At 53.2% G+C, this 12,446-nt stretch overlaps 1 protein-coding gene across 4 annotated transcripts; it reads left to right on the top strand.

The window, feature by feature from the left end:
- Positions 1-2,907: 2,907 nt before the first annotated feature.
- KCND1 (potassium voltage-gated channel subfamily D member 1) lies at positions 2,908-9,532 on the top strand. Of its 4 annotated transcripts, XM_042974321.1 has the most exons (8): positions 2,908-4,028; positions 5,973-6,135; positions 6,238-6,321; positions 6,413-6,511; positions 6,784-7,034; positions 8,119-8,340; positions 8,665-8,704; positions 9,450-9,532. In XM_042974321.1, the coding sequence occupies exons 1-7, from the start codon at positions 2,908-2,910 to the stop codon at positions 8,681-8,683; spliced, it is 1,959 nt and encodes a 652-aa protein (XP_042830255.1). In that variant the 3' UTR covers positions 8,684-8,704; positions 9,450-9,532. The 4 variants fall into 4 exon arrangements, with proteins under 4 accessions (XP_042830255.1, XP_042830254.1, XP_042830253.1 ...); XM_042974320.1 differs by having other exon boundaries at positions 8,665-9,526; XM_042974319.1 differs by having other exon boundaries at positions 8,581-9,526.
- The last annotated feature ends 2,914 nt before the right edge of the window (positions 9,533-12,446 follow it).

Here is a 12,446-nt window from a genome sequence, read left to right as displayed (position 1 = left end):
GTGGGTGGGTGGAGGGATAGGTAGAGCATTTGGTTGTGTGGGTGGGAGAATGAATGGATAGGTGTGTGGTGAGTGGGTGCAGGGATGGAGAAATGGACAGATCGGGAGTGTGATGAGTGGGCAAACTGAGGATTATGTGCATGGGTTAGATTGATTGAAAAGTGGAAAATTGGCCTGGACTTATTGCCCCCCTGCACCACACCTTTATTTTTTTTAATGTTTATTTATATTTAGAGCACACACAAGTGCCTGAGCGGGGGAGGGGCAGAGAGGAAGCGAGAGAATCCCAAGCAGGCTCTGCACCGCCAGCGTGGATCCCTGTCAGGGCTCGATCCCACAAACCCTGAGATTATGACCTGAGCCAAAACCAAGAGTCAGATGCTCTACTGACTGAGCCACCCAGGCGCTCCCACCACACCTTTAATTACTAAAACGGAGACCTCCCCTGGGTGTGCCCTGCCCTGTGCCATCCCCTTTCACGTCACTCCTAATGCTCCCAATGACACTATAAAGTTGGGGTAACATGACATCTGACAACTGAAGATACATTGCAAGTCACTTGCTCAAGGACATAAGTCAGTAGCAAAGCTGGAGTTTGAACCCATCCATGCCTGGTACGCTTGGTACCCAGTGCTCTATGCCATCCAGGAGCAGAGTCCTCTAGGGGAGAAGGCATGAATTCAGAAGGCTCCTGGACATGGACGGATGAGGGAGACTGCCCCTCAGCGTGGGGCCAGCCTGAGAGAGAAGCTGGTATGGGGGTGGGACCTGACTTGTCCCATCTGCACTCCCCTTACCCCCCACTTCACATCTGAAAACAGGATGGTGCTCCAATCCCACAGCAATAGCTTTGGTCAGAGCTGGGATCTAACCCACGCACACCCCCCCCCCAGGGAGCAGCTTTGGGGGCCTTGCCATCTAGAGAAATGCCCCCCACCGGTCCCTCCATCCACCCCCTTCTCCAGCCCTTCTACAGCATGGGGGCAGGGAGGGGACACAGCGCTGCATCATTCCCCATGGCACTCCGCTCTGGGGCCATTAACAGACGCCTCCCCATCGATCGGATCTGCTAAGTGCTGCTGATTCAGACGGGTGGGGGTGGGGGCCCCTGGGGGCAGAGGGGGTAGGAGCTGGGCAGGAAGAGGGGGGAGTCCAGGAAGGAGGTGGGGAGAACTGGCAAAGCTCCCTGCCACCCCCATTTTCCAGATGACGCGACTGAGGCCCAACCAGCTTTGTAGGAGGCGGAGTCTCCCCAGGGTCCCTCTCAGGCTGTCCTAGGGGAGGGGGCTCTGGGAGCCACGAGGCCCCTCCCTGTCTCTCTCTTCATCTCCCGGCAAGCTCAGAGGGGCGGGGAGAGAGAGCCAGAGCAGGAGGAGAACTCGGGCAGCTCTGCAGAGGTGGGTAGGAGCTCCGGTGTTTGGTACCCCCAGCCCCACCGCTGTTGCGCTGCTGCAGCGGGGACACAGGTGAGGACGGCCCTTTGGGGAGGGGGAGGGGGCCACCAACAGCTCTGTCCTTGTCCTTCCCTGGTCCAGCCCCCACACCCTAACCCATCCTGGGATAGTCCCCAGGGGTTCTGCTGGACCTTGTTCTTCCAGGGACCCAGCCCCCTCCCCCTGCCTGTGCTGCCTTCTCCTCTCCTAGGCCTGGCTGTGGCTGCTTCTCCTCTTCCTCCTCCTGCTGCCGCTGCTGCTACTGCCGCTGTCCGACACACACCGCCAGCCCATCGGGGTGTGGTTTCCCCAGACCAGCCCCCAACGGTGGGACGCAGCTTTATCCCGGCCTCCCCCATCCACCTGCAAGGCCCACCAGCCCCCCTCCCTGGAGACACACCCAACACCCTTTCAACACCTCATCCCACTCTCCAACCCATTTTGGGGGGACCCCCCTCCTCTTAGTCTTTTTCCATCTGAGTGCGCTGGGGCTGTTCCCAACTTCCAACTGAGCACCAGGGGGCTTCCTCGGGCCCCTTTCCTCCCCCTGGAACTCTGGAGAGGGTAGACCAGACTTTCTCAGCACCCCCCATACCCCTCTCTCCCAGACACCTCTCAGTCTCTGAAAGATAACCTAGCTCCATATCTACCCCTTTAGATACCCCATTGCCTTCCCTAGCCCCTCTAGGGGGCGCCACCTCGCCTTCCTTCCCCAGAACTCCTGTAAAGTATAGACACCCCCCCACCAAGGCTATTCTTGGCAGCTCTAGCCACTCCCAAGACACCTCTCAGCCTCTTTACAACCTCCTGGTTCTATAGCCACCTCTTACATTCACCAACCCCTTTCCTAGATCCACGAGGGAGCTTCAATCCCCTAATCTTTTCCCCAGAAGTCTTGAGGGTGTGGACAACCCACCTCACTTTTCTCAGTCCCTCCAGAACCGCGTTCCAGCCACTCTCGGCCTCTTTCAAACACCTCTGGTCCCATTTCTAGCCCTCTGGATGCAGCATTCCCCTCTCCAAGCCCACTGAGGGGTCCCAGCCCCATTTTCCCTCAGAACTCTTGAGAGTGTGGACAGGTCCCCAGCGTTTCTTGCCCCTCCTAGACACCCCAGACATCTCACAAGCACCTGCTGACCCCTCTAGAACCATCTCAGCGTTTCTAAACACTCCCTGAGATCCTCGTTGGTCCCTCTAGGCTCCCCTTTTCTGCTACTCTCCATGTCCCCCTAGCCCCTTCTCTGTAGTTCCCTCAAGACATCCCCCAGGTCCTTCCCAGACCCTCTAAATGCTCCCCAAGCCCCTGCCCATCTCTCTAGTTCCTCCTCCTGGTTCCTCTTGGCCTCTGTAGACACCCCCAGTTTGCTTGTGCGAGTGGCCCAGGGCCTCCCCAAGTTCCCACCATCCTGGAGACAGCCACACTCTCCTAAAGGCCACCCCCCCCCCAGTCTCCGTGGGCCTGGGGCGCGGCAGGATGGCGGCAGGCGTGGCCACGTGGCTGCCGTTTGCGAGGGCGGCCGCGGTGGGCTGGCTGCCCCTGGCCCAGCAGCCCCTGCCTCCTGCGCCCGGGGTGAAGGCATCTCGAGGGGATGAGGTTCTGGTGGTGAACGTGAGCGGACGGCGCTTTGAGACCTGGAAGAACACTCTGGACCGTTACCCTGACACCCTCCTGGGCAGTTCAGAAAAGGAATTCTTCTATGATGCTGATTCCGGGGAGTACTTCTTCGATCGCGACCCCGACATGTTCCGGCATGTTCTGAACTTCTACCGCACGGGTCGGCTGCACTGCCCGCGGCAGGAGTGCATCCAGGCCTTCGACGAAGAGCTGGCTTTCTATGGTCTGGTGCCTGAGCTCGTGGGCGACTGCTGCCTCGAAGAGTACCGGGACCGCAAGAAGGAGAACGCCGAGCGCCTGGCGGAGGACGAGGAAGCTGAGCAGGCCGGGGATGGCCCAGCCCTGCCTGCCGGCAGCTCCTTGCGGCAGCGGCTCTGGCGGGCCTTCGAGAACCCCCACACGAGCACGGCGGCCCTCGTTTTCTACTATGTGACCGGCTTTTTCATCGCCGTGTCGGTCATCGCCAATGTGGTCGAGACCATCCCGTGCCGCGGCCCCGCGCGGCGGCCCCCAAGGGAACAGCCCTGTGGCGACCGCTTCCCACTGGCCTTTTTCTGTATGGACACGGCCTGTGTGCTCATATTCACGGGTGAATACCTCCTGCGGCTATTCGCCGCCCCCAGCCGTTGCCGCTTCCTGCGGAGCGTAATGAGCCTTATCGACGTCGTGGCCATCTTGCCCTACTACATTGGGCTTTTCGTGCCCAAGAACGAGGATGTCTCAGGCGCCTTTGTCACCCTGCGTGTGTTCCGGGTATTCCGCATCTTCAAGTTCTCCAGGCACTCACAGGGCTTGAGGATTCTGGGCTACACACTCAAGAGCTGTGCCTCTGAGCTGGGCTTTCTCCTCTTTTCCCTTACCATGGCCATCATCATCTTCGCCACTGTCATGTTTTATGCCGAGAAGGGCACAAACAAGACCAACTTTACTAGCATCCCTGCGGCCTTCTGGTATACCATTGTCACCATGACTACGCTTGGGTGAGTGCAGACCCTGTGTTGGGAGCTGCCCGATCAATTACACTCACCCTTTCTGAAGGTTAGGGTTAGAGGGCTGCCTGGGTGGCTCAGTCGGTTAAGCGTCCGACTTCAGCTCAGGTCATGATCCCATGGTTCATGGGTTTGAGCCCCACATGGAGCTCCTCACTGGGATTCTCTCTCTCCCTCTCTGCCCCTCCCCCACTTGTGTGCTCATGCACATAAACTCTCTCTCTCTCTCTCTCTCTCTCTCTCATTCTCAAAAAAAAAAAAAGATTGGGAAGATTAGATAAATGATTTCTTTTTCTCAATGTGCACTTCAGTTTGCTCATCTGTCAAAACGAAGGGAGCTGGACTAATCTCCAAATCCCTCGCAGCTCTGACAATGCCTTCACTTTCCAGGTCAGGAGACTTGGGTTCAAGGATTGTTTTAGCAGCACTTTTTCTGTTGACCTTGTTTTCTCTGGGCCTGTTATCTCCTGTGTCAAATGAGACATGATTATCCCTTCATCTAGAGGGGATTCAGTGACATCACAGTTGTGAAAGTTCTCTGAAAGTTTCTGGTGTAGGATACATAGGTACTGGCTTTCTATCACCCCCTTTTCCCATCTTGAGGACCCATGTCTCCCAAACCTCTAGAATCATCTGCTGTATGGGGGTACTACCCCTGTGGCTTTGTGATTCTTTGATGTTCTCCAGGACAATGTATTTTCGACATTATTTTTTAAGTGACAATCCCTGAGAGGAAACAGTTGGGGTAAAAGTATCACACAGAATCACCAAACTCGTGTTCTTCTTAAAGACATTGTCTAGGGCAGGTACCATGTTCCTCTAAATTTCCATCACTGGGATTAGGTATACAGTTGCTGCTCAATATCTATTGAATGGATGGATTGGGCTTGATCAGTGCTTTAACAGAGGTACAGAAAAATTGATTTGAGGTTTGTATGGAGTAGAAAGTAATTCTGGTTGGAGGTTCACAATTGGATCGACAAACAAATGCTGAGCCCTGAGAGCGGGTTGGAACTGGGTATTTGGGTGCCTTTTACCCTACTGAGTCCTCACAACAACCCCGGGAGGGTGGACAGCTGCCTGCGTCTCATAGTTGAGGACACAGTCTGAGATGACACATCACAGACCAGAAATGGCCAAGTTGGAGAGACTTTTAAATGAGTCAAAACAAAGAAATAAGCAACAGCCATCCTTGGGGGGAAGAGGGACATGGACTGAGCTAAGGCCTAGAGGCTGGGACCGCAGAGGGGAGGGGATCTAATTGGTCCCGTGATCAGAACAAAAGTGTGCTGTGTGATCTTGAGCCAGTCAATTACAGAACCTCCCTGGGCTTTGGCCCCCCCACCCCCACCCTGTGAAACAAGTAGGTTAGACTGGCACTGCTCCAGCTCCATGGGAGAGGAGGTGGCATGGAGACAAGGAGGATGGAGTTTCAAGGCTCCCCCCACCCCTATTTTTTCATATGAGGACAGTTTCAAGACTTTTTTTCTGGAAGATAAGAAGGGGTCCTACCTACAGAAGGTAAGACAGATGTAAGCAAATACAACAGAGCACTTCTCCCGGGACTCAGAGCCCCTCAGCTGGCTAGTGGTGCTGGGACTTTCTCCCCAGGAGACTATATTTACTGCCTGTCACTTCCTCCTTCTCCCCTCTGCTTGGTATTAATAGATTTCCAGCTGACTCAGATGTTCGGTGTGCAGCTCAGATGGGGGCAGCAGATGGTAGGGGCCCAACGGCCAGTTTCTCATTTGATCCCCACCCCCCACTGGTGGCCACAGAGGTCTTTCCCCACATTTTGCAGAGTGAGAAACTGAGGCTCAGAGAGTTTCAGTGCCTGGCCAGGGTTGCAAAGTGCGTCAGGCTGGATGGAACGGAGGGGGAGACTGAGGGGTGCTTGAACACTTCTTGACCTTGGCTTACCTCCCCCGGCCCCAGCTATGGAGACATGGTGCCCAGCACCATTGCTGGCAAGATTTTCGGATCCATCTGCTCCCTCAGTGGTGTCCTGGTCATTGCACTGCCTGTGCCAGTCATCGTGTCCAACTTTAGCCGCATCTACCACCAGAACCAGCGTGCTGACAAGCGCCGAGCACAGCAGGTAACTGCCCCTTCCATCTGAGTACCTCCTGTTCCCCATACCCAAAGCCAGTCTACTCTTGTGTTTACCCACCTGACCCTCTATCTCCTCCTCTCTCTGTAGAAGGTGCGCTTGGCAAGGATCCGGTTGGCAAAGAGTGGTACCACCAATGCCTTCCTGCAGTACAAGCAGAACGGGGGCCTTGAGGTGGGGAGGGGCCTGAATTGGGGTTGGGGGGTGAGCAGTGATGGGAGGAGGAGAGGGTCCTGACCTCATCCCCCTGCTCCGTCCACTCCAGGACAGTAGCAGTGTGGACGAACAGGCGCTGTGTATCAGGAACCGTTCTGCTTTTGAGCAACAACATCACCACCTCCTGCACTGTCTGGAGAAGACAACGGTGAGACCTAATGAGAGGTGGCATGGTGGAATGAGGGGAGTTTCTCTGTGGGCAAGCCAGTTCCCACCCTGGGATGGGAGGCTCACTACTAATTGTGGAAATCACACAGGGCTTCCTGGAAGAGGCCCCGGAACAGCTGAGCCTTGAAGGATGGGCAAGGGAAAGGAATCAAGAGTGACTTCTGGAAAGGAAGGAATGGCCTAAGCAGAGGCCTAGGGGTGGGGTCAGTTCCTGTGTGGTGCCTTGTGACTGTGCCTTCCTTCTGCCCACAGTGCCACGAGTTCACAGATGAGCTGACCTTCAGCGAGGCCGTGGGTGCCGACTCACTGGGGGGCCGCACCAGCCGCAGCACCTCTGTGTCCTCCCAACCTGCGGGACCTGGCAGCCTGCTGTCCTCCTGTTGTCCCCGCAGGGCCAAGCGCCGTGCCATTCGCCTTGCCAACTCCACTGCCTCGGTCAGTCGTGGCAGCATGCAGGAGCTGGACACACTGGCAGGGCTGCGGAGGAGTCCTGCCCCTCAGAGGTAAGCGCCCCCACCTGTTGGCTACCCCTGGGGAAGCTCAGACCTTGCACCAGGGCCTCTGAGGCTTCATGACTTGGGGGCTAGCAAGCCTAGCTCGAACCCAAACTCCTGTATGCTGGGAGCTTGGGATTATCTTGTCTGGAACTTGTTCTTCATTGGTTCTTTCAACAAACATTTATCGAGCACCTATTACATGCCAGGCATAATTTTAGGAACTTTGGAGTTCACTTCAGGAGTTTAGGAGTTGAGTTCACTTTAGGCAGTGAAGAGAACAGATAGAAATCCTTGACCTTCTGGAATTTATATTTTAGTGGGATGAGACAATTAATAAACAAAGAAACACAGAGATGATATAGTATGTTAAGTGCCAAGAAGAAAAATAAATCGGGGATTGGGGACAGAGAACACAGAAGACGGTGTGATGCAGTTTAAATAGTGGTCAGGGAAGGCTTTGCTGAGGTAACACCTGAAGGAGGTGAGGGAGGGAGCCATGTGGATGTCTAGAGGAAGAGCTGTCTAGACAGAGCAAATAGCCTGTGCAAAGGCCCTGAGGCCGAAAAGGGTCTGCATGTTAGAGATGCAGCCAGGAAGCGACTGTGAGTGGAGTGGAATGAGTGAGGGGGAGAGTGGTAGGAAGTAAAACCAGAAAGGAACAGGGACAGGGTTGTGTAGATCTTACTATGGATTGTTGTGAGAATTTTGGCATCATAAGGAGTAACTGAAACGGAGAACATTTTTGAATGTGTGCTCATTCTGTTCCGGGCACTGCTCTGAGCACTTTGTGTCACTTACCATCTCATGTAATCTCCACAATGACCTTATGAGGTAGAAAATGCTGTTATTCCCGTGCTACACATGAAAGAAAGAGAAGAGAGGTTTAGAGATGCTAAAATGAGACCAGGATTTGAACCCAGGACCATCTGACCCCAGAGCCCTCACTGGGCACCACCATAATTGAGGATGCAGACGAAGCATTTAGCACAGTCCCAGCTTTTCAGTCAGCGCTCATTAAATGTCATGATCACTGTGGCAAGTATTAAGATGACCTTTTAAGAGCCTTCTGTCTCCCTACCCTTATCCACAGCCGCTCAAGCCTCAATGCCAAGCCCCATGACTGCCTTGACCTGAACTGCGACAGCCGGGACTTCGTGGCTGCCATTATCAGTATCCCTACCCCTCCTGCCAACACCCCAGATGAGAGTCAGCCTTCCTCCCCTGGTGGTGGCGGTGGGGCCAGCAGCACCCTCAGGAACTCCAGCCTGGGTACCCCTTGCCTCCTCCCGGAGACTGTCAAGATCTCTTCCCTGTGAGCAGTGGGCCCGCCCATCCAGAGGGCCCTCTCGATTCTTGGGGACTCCTTTCCAAAGCCATATTTTGGGGAGTTGGGGAGGGGCATGCCTGGGGACCCCTTCTGCCCCCCACTGAGAACTATGCAATGGAGTTTCATGGAATGGCTCATCTGGTGGGGAAGTGGCCAGGGAAGGGGGCAACTTTCCCCACCCCAGACAGCTGTTCCAGTGGGCACTGAGGTGCTGGGCTTCCTCAGGCCCCGGCCTCCTTGCCCCAGCACACTGGGACTGGCCTCTGTCTCCTGGCTGGCCTCCTGCATGCTCCTCTTCTTGTGTCCCAGGCTCCCACCTGACTTCTGAGCTCTGGCCTGACGAGAAGAGGTGAGACCCCCTCTTCTCTCTGGCTGGGCTGTGGAGGTTTGGGGGTTCAGAGAAGAGAACCTTCACCTCTGTTCTGGCCTCTAGGGGAGGTCCCCACCCTCCACCAAGCCCAACAACTCCCCGATTCTGAAGCTCGGAATGCAACCACAGGCTTCATGGGCTGTGGCCTCAGCAGTGAACTGCTACCCCCTGCCCTCGCCTTGGCTCAGGGGTCAGGCTGCCTCTCCCAATACACACAGATAGCACAAATGCCATTCCCCTTTCCTGGCTGCTGGAAATGGGTCCCTGCAACCCCGTCCTCCGCTGGGCCCCCAGCAATCTCTAGCAATAGCAGCTGCTGCCGTGACATTATGCAAAGCCTCTGCCCAGTTTGCTGCAGCGTTTACATCTGCCCTAATCAGAGGGGCCACCTCTAAGTACTCCTCCTCTCTTCTCTGGTTTGTTTCCTTCCTGGGTTGGGCTGGAGCCTGGACTGGCTGAGATAAGAGCCTAGCAGCCAGTGAGAGCTGGGCTGTATTTGGAGATCATTGGCTGATTCCATGTTCTTGGGCAGAAGTCCAGAAGCATCAGGGGCTGAGGCCTGGGTTGTTCCTGAACTCTGGGAGTTGTAGGAGGCAGGAGGAACTTCTTGATTTCCTCCTCCTCCCCCACAACGCCTTTTCACATATTCCTATTTCTTTTCCCTCTTGGGTCACCTTCCGGAACTCTGTGTCTGCTCTTGGGCTGAAATCTGGCATCATCTCAGGTTCCCTGTCCCCAGCACTGTCCCTGTGGAGCTGGTGGCTGACAAAGATGTAGTTTCCATCAGTCAATAAAACCTGAGAGGAGAGACGAGGATGAGCACCTCCTGGCTCTGTGGGTTCGGAGGCTGGGTTGGGCTGGGGGGTTGAAAGTACTCTGGTTTCAATTCCTTTCAACTAGAAGGACTGGTGTGGGCACAGGTATGGGAGGTCAGTGGTTGGTGACACATTGTGGAAAATGGGGATCTAGGAGAAATTAAAGACAGTGGCTTGAAGAGTTGAATCTACATCCAGCAAGGCAGGCCAGGATGTCTTGAGACATGCCCTTAGGACATCATCTGCTCCAGCTTTCTCACTCACAGATGGGGAAACTGAGACTCAGAGCAGCACATGCTAGGTTAGAGGAGACTTAAACCCAGACCTCCCGACAGCAAACGGCTCTGAATTGAACCCTAATTAAAAGCATCTCTTGGGAGCACCTGGCTGGCTCAGCCAGTAGAACATGAGTCTCTTTATCTTGGGGTCGTGGGTTCGAGCCCCACATTGGGCCTAGAGCCCACTTAATAAAAGGAAAAAGAACTCAAGAGTGAAAAAGAAAAAGAAGAAAAAAGTATTTCTCGGTTTGGTAAGTTTCCCTTCCTTGTGGACATCCCCTACATTCTGGGCTACTGGGTACACTAGACTAGTGTGTGACTGAACTCTGGAGCACTAAGACAGACCTCGCATTTGGTTTAACCTGGGTTCCAATCCTTAAAACTTAAAACTTCTCTTGCCTCAGGTTGCTAATCTATGAAATAATAATTACCAAATATAATACATGTATAATAACATAATACAGTAATTCACCAAATATTTAAAAATTTTTTTCATGTTTTATTTATTTTTGAGAGAGAGACAGACAGAGTACCAGTGGGGGAAGGGCAGAGAGAGAGGGAGACATAGAATCCAAGGCAGGCTCCAGGCTCTGAGCTGTCAGCACAGAGCCCAACATGAGGCTCGAACTCGTGAACCGTGAGATCATGATCTGAGCCAAAGTCGGATGCTAACGGACTGAGCCACCCAGGTGCCCCCACTAAATATTTATTAACTGCATATCACATGCTAGCCCTAGTGATACAAAGATGGGTAAAGAAGACATCTCTGATCTCCTGAGGTGAGCATGAAAGGCAGATAGTTAAGCAATTACAATGTAGTGTTGTAGGACTAAAATCGATGGGATTGCAGAAGCATGCAGATGGCAGGAGGACCTAAGCCGGCCAACACCCAAAGAATGAGGTGGAGTTGGCCAGGCAAAAGGATAAAAACGTTTCAGGCAGAGGGAACAGCATGTACAATGACCTAGAGGTTAGAGAGCAAGCCCAAGGCCCTTGGGGAACTTAAATGAGTTCAGTACAGCTGAGGAGGAGAGTGTGAGGTTGTGATGAGAGCAAGAGATCACGCCAGCTCACAAAAAGCCTTTGAAGTTATGATACATATTGTTGACTTCATCCTAAGGATAATGGAGACCTCTGCAGGTTTTTAAATAGGAAAGTTGTCATGAGGTTTGCATTTCAGAAGGATGGTTCTGGCTGTGGAGAGTGGATTCTAAAGAAACAGTCCTGGTGGGAGGAAGAGCGGTGAGGAGGCTTTTGCAGTATTGGTAGGTGATGGTGGCTTGGACCACGTAGTGGTGGTAACAGTTGGAGAGTCAAGAGATTTGAGAGGTAGAGTTGGCAAGACTTGGGATTGACAGGCATGTGGGAGTTGAGGAAAAGGGAGCAGGCAGGGTTGACTCGAAAGTTCTGGCTTGGGCAAAGGCTGAATGGGGGCACCATTCACTGTCAAAAGGAACATCAAAGTTGTTCACACACAGTGCCAGGCACATAGTAAGTACTTGGTGAAGATTAGCTACAATGATTATCCTAAGTTCATGTTTAGGTGTGTAGTGCTAGACAAATATCCAGTAGGAAATGGGATATATAGGTCACATGAGAGGTTCAGGAGAAGATTCAATGTGATAACATGCACAGGCATTTGGCACAGTGCCCTGAACACGATAAGCCCAGTAAACGTGAGTCCTCTCCCATTAAGTCTCCAGAGCAGAAAACACAACACTATTTTTGTAGTTATTCCTTCAGGATTATTCCTGAATATTATTCCTGAAGGAAGAACTGAACCAAGGTCGGCATCTGAAGGAAGAAGGTTAGGTGGCACTCAGAAGAGATTTCTGATCATCTCTCTTTCAGTCAACATGTTGTACAGCCTGACTCCTGAGACTGGCAGCAAGCCATCACCTCTCGCAACAACTTCTCGGCTCATAAGCTTATCTGAACCCCATAACTGCTCCCTGAGGTAGTCTGGGCAGGCATTATCATTCCCGTTTTGCATGGGTAATCTCAAATTTGAGACAATGACTTGTTCAAAGTCATACAGTTGGTAACAGTCCATGGAGGGCTGGAACTGATGTCTTCCTGACTCCAAAGCCTGGGATCATTTTCGTTGCACTGCCATTCAGACTAATTTATTGAGCCCTTAACTCTGTGCCAAGCACAGCACTAGGCCCTTTACAAGCATTAATCTTTGATCCCTAAATTGGAATTATCATTGCCATGTTACAGAGAAGTAGAAATTGCAGATGGGGGCCCTGGCTGGCTCAGTGGGAAGAGCATGCGACTCGATTTCGAGGGTTGTGAGTTTGAGCTCCACCTTGGGTACAGAGACTACTAAAAAAATAAATAATTTTTTAAATTGAGGATGGGGTGGATGTTAAATGACTTGTCAGGGATCACTCAGGAGGAGCAGAGCTACGATTAGCCTGTAGATCTCCAGCCGCTCTTTACCAGGAATTTTACCAACCCCATTGCGAGACGCTGGCTGGTGGACAGTGCTGGTTCCTAAACTTTTGCTCAATCCAGGTAAACTGTTTGGGGGGAGCGGTGTGCGGTGGGAAGGTTGTGCCGCGTTTGCGCACTAGCCACCGAGGCGGGGAGGTCAACTCGAGGGCGGGAGCGCAGTGGTGCCAA

Source organism: Panthera tigris, chromosome X (genome assembly GCF_018350195.1).
Source record: "Panthera tigris isolate Pti1 chromosome X, P.tigris_Pti1_mat1.1, whole genome shotgun sequence".
NCBI classification, from domain to species: Eukaryota; Metazoa; Chordata; class Mammalia; order Carnivora; family Felidae; genus Panthera; species Panthera tigris.
This window is presented reverse-complemented; position numbering and strand designations above follow the sequence as displayed.

Coding starts and splice junctions, on each gene's coding strand:
- KCND1 (XM_042974319.1), top strand. CDS start 2,908: ATGGCGGCAGGCGTGGCCACGTGGCTGCCGTTTGCGAGGGCGGCCGCG. Junction 6,512..6,783: donor ACTGTCTGGAGAAGACAACG/GTGAGACCTAAT, acceptor TTCTGCCCACAG/TGCCACGAGTTCACAGATGA. Junction 8,341..8,580: donor ACTGTCAAGATCTCTTCCCT/GTGAGCAGTGGG, acceptor GGGCTTCCTCAG/GCCCCGGCCTCCTTGCCCCA.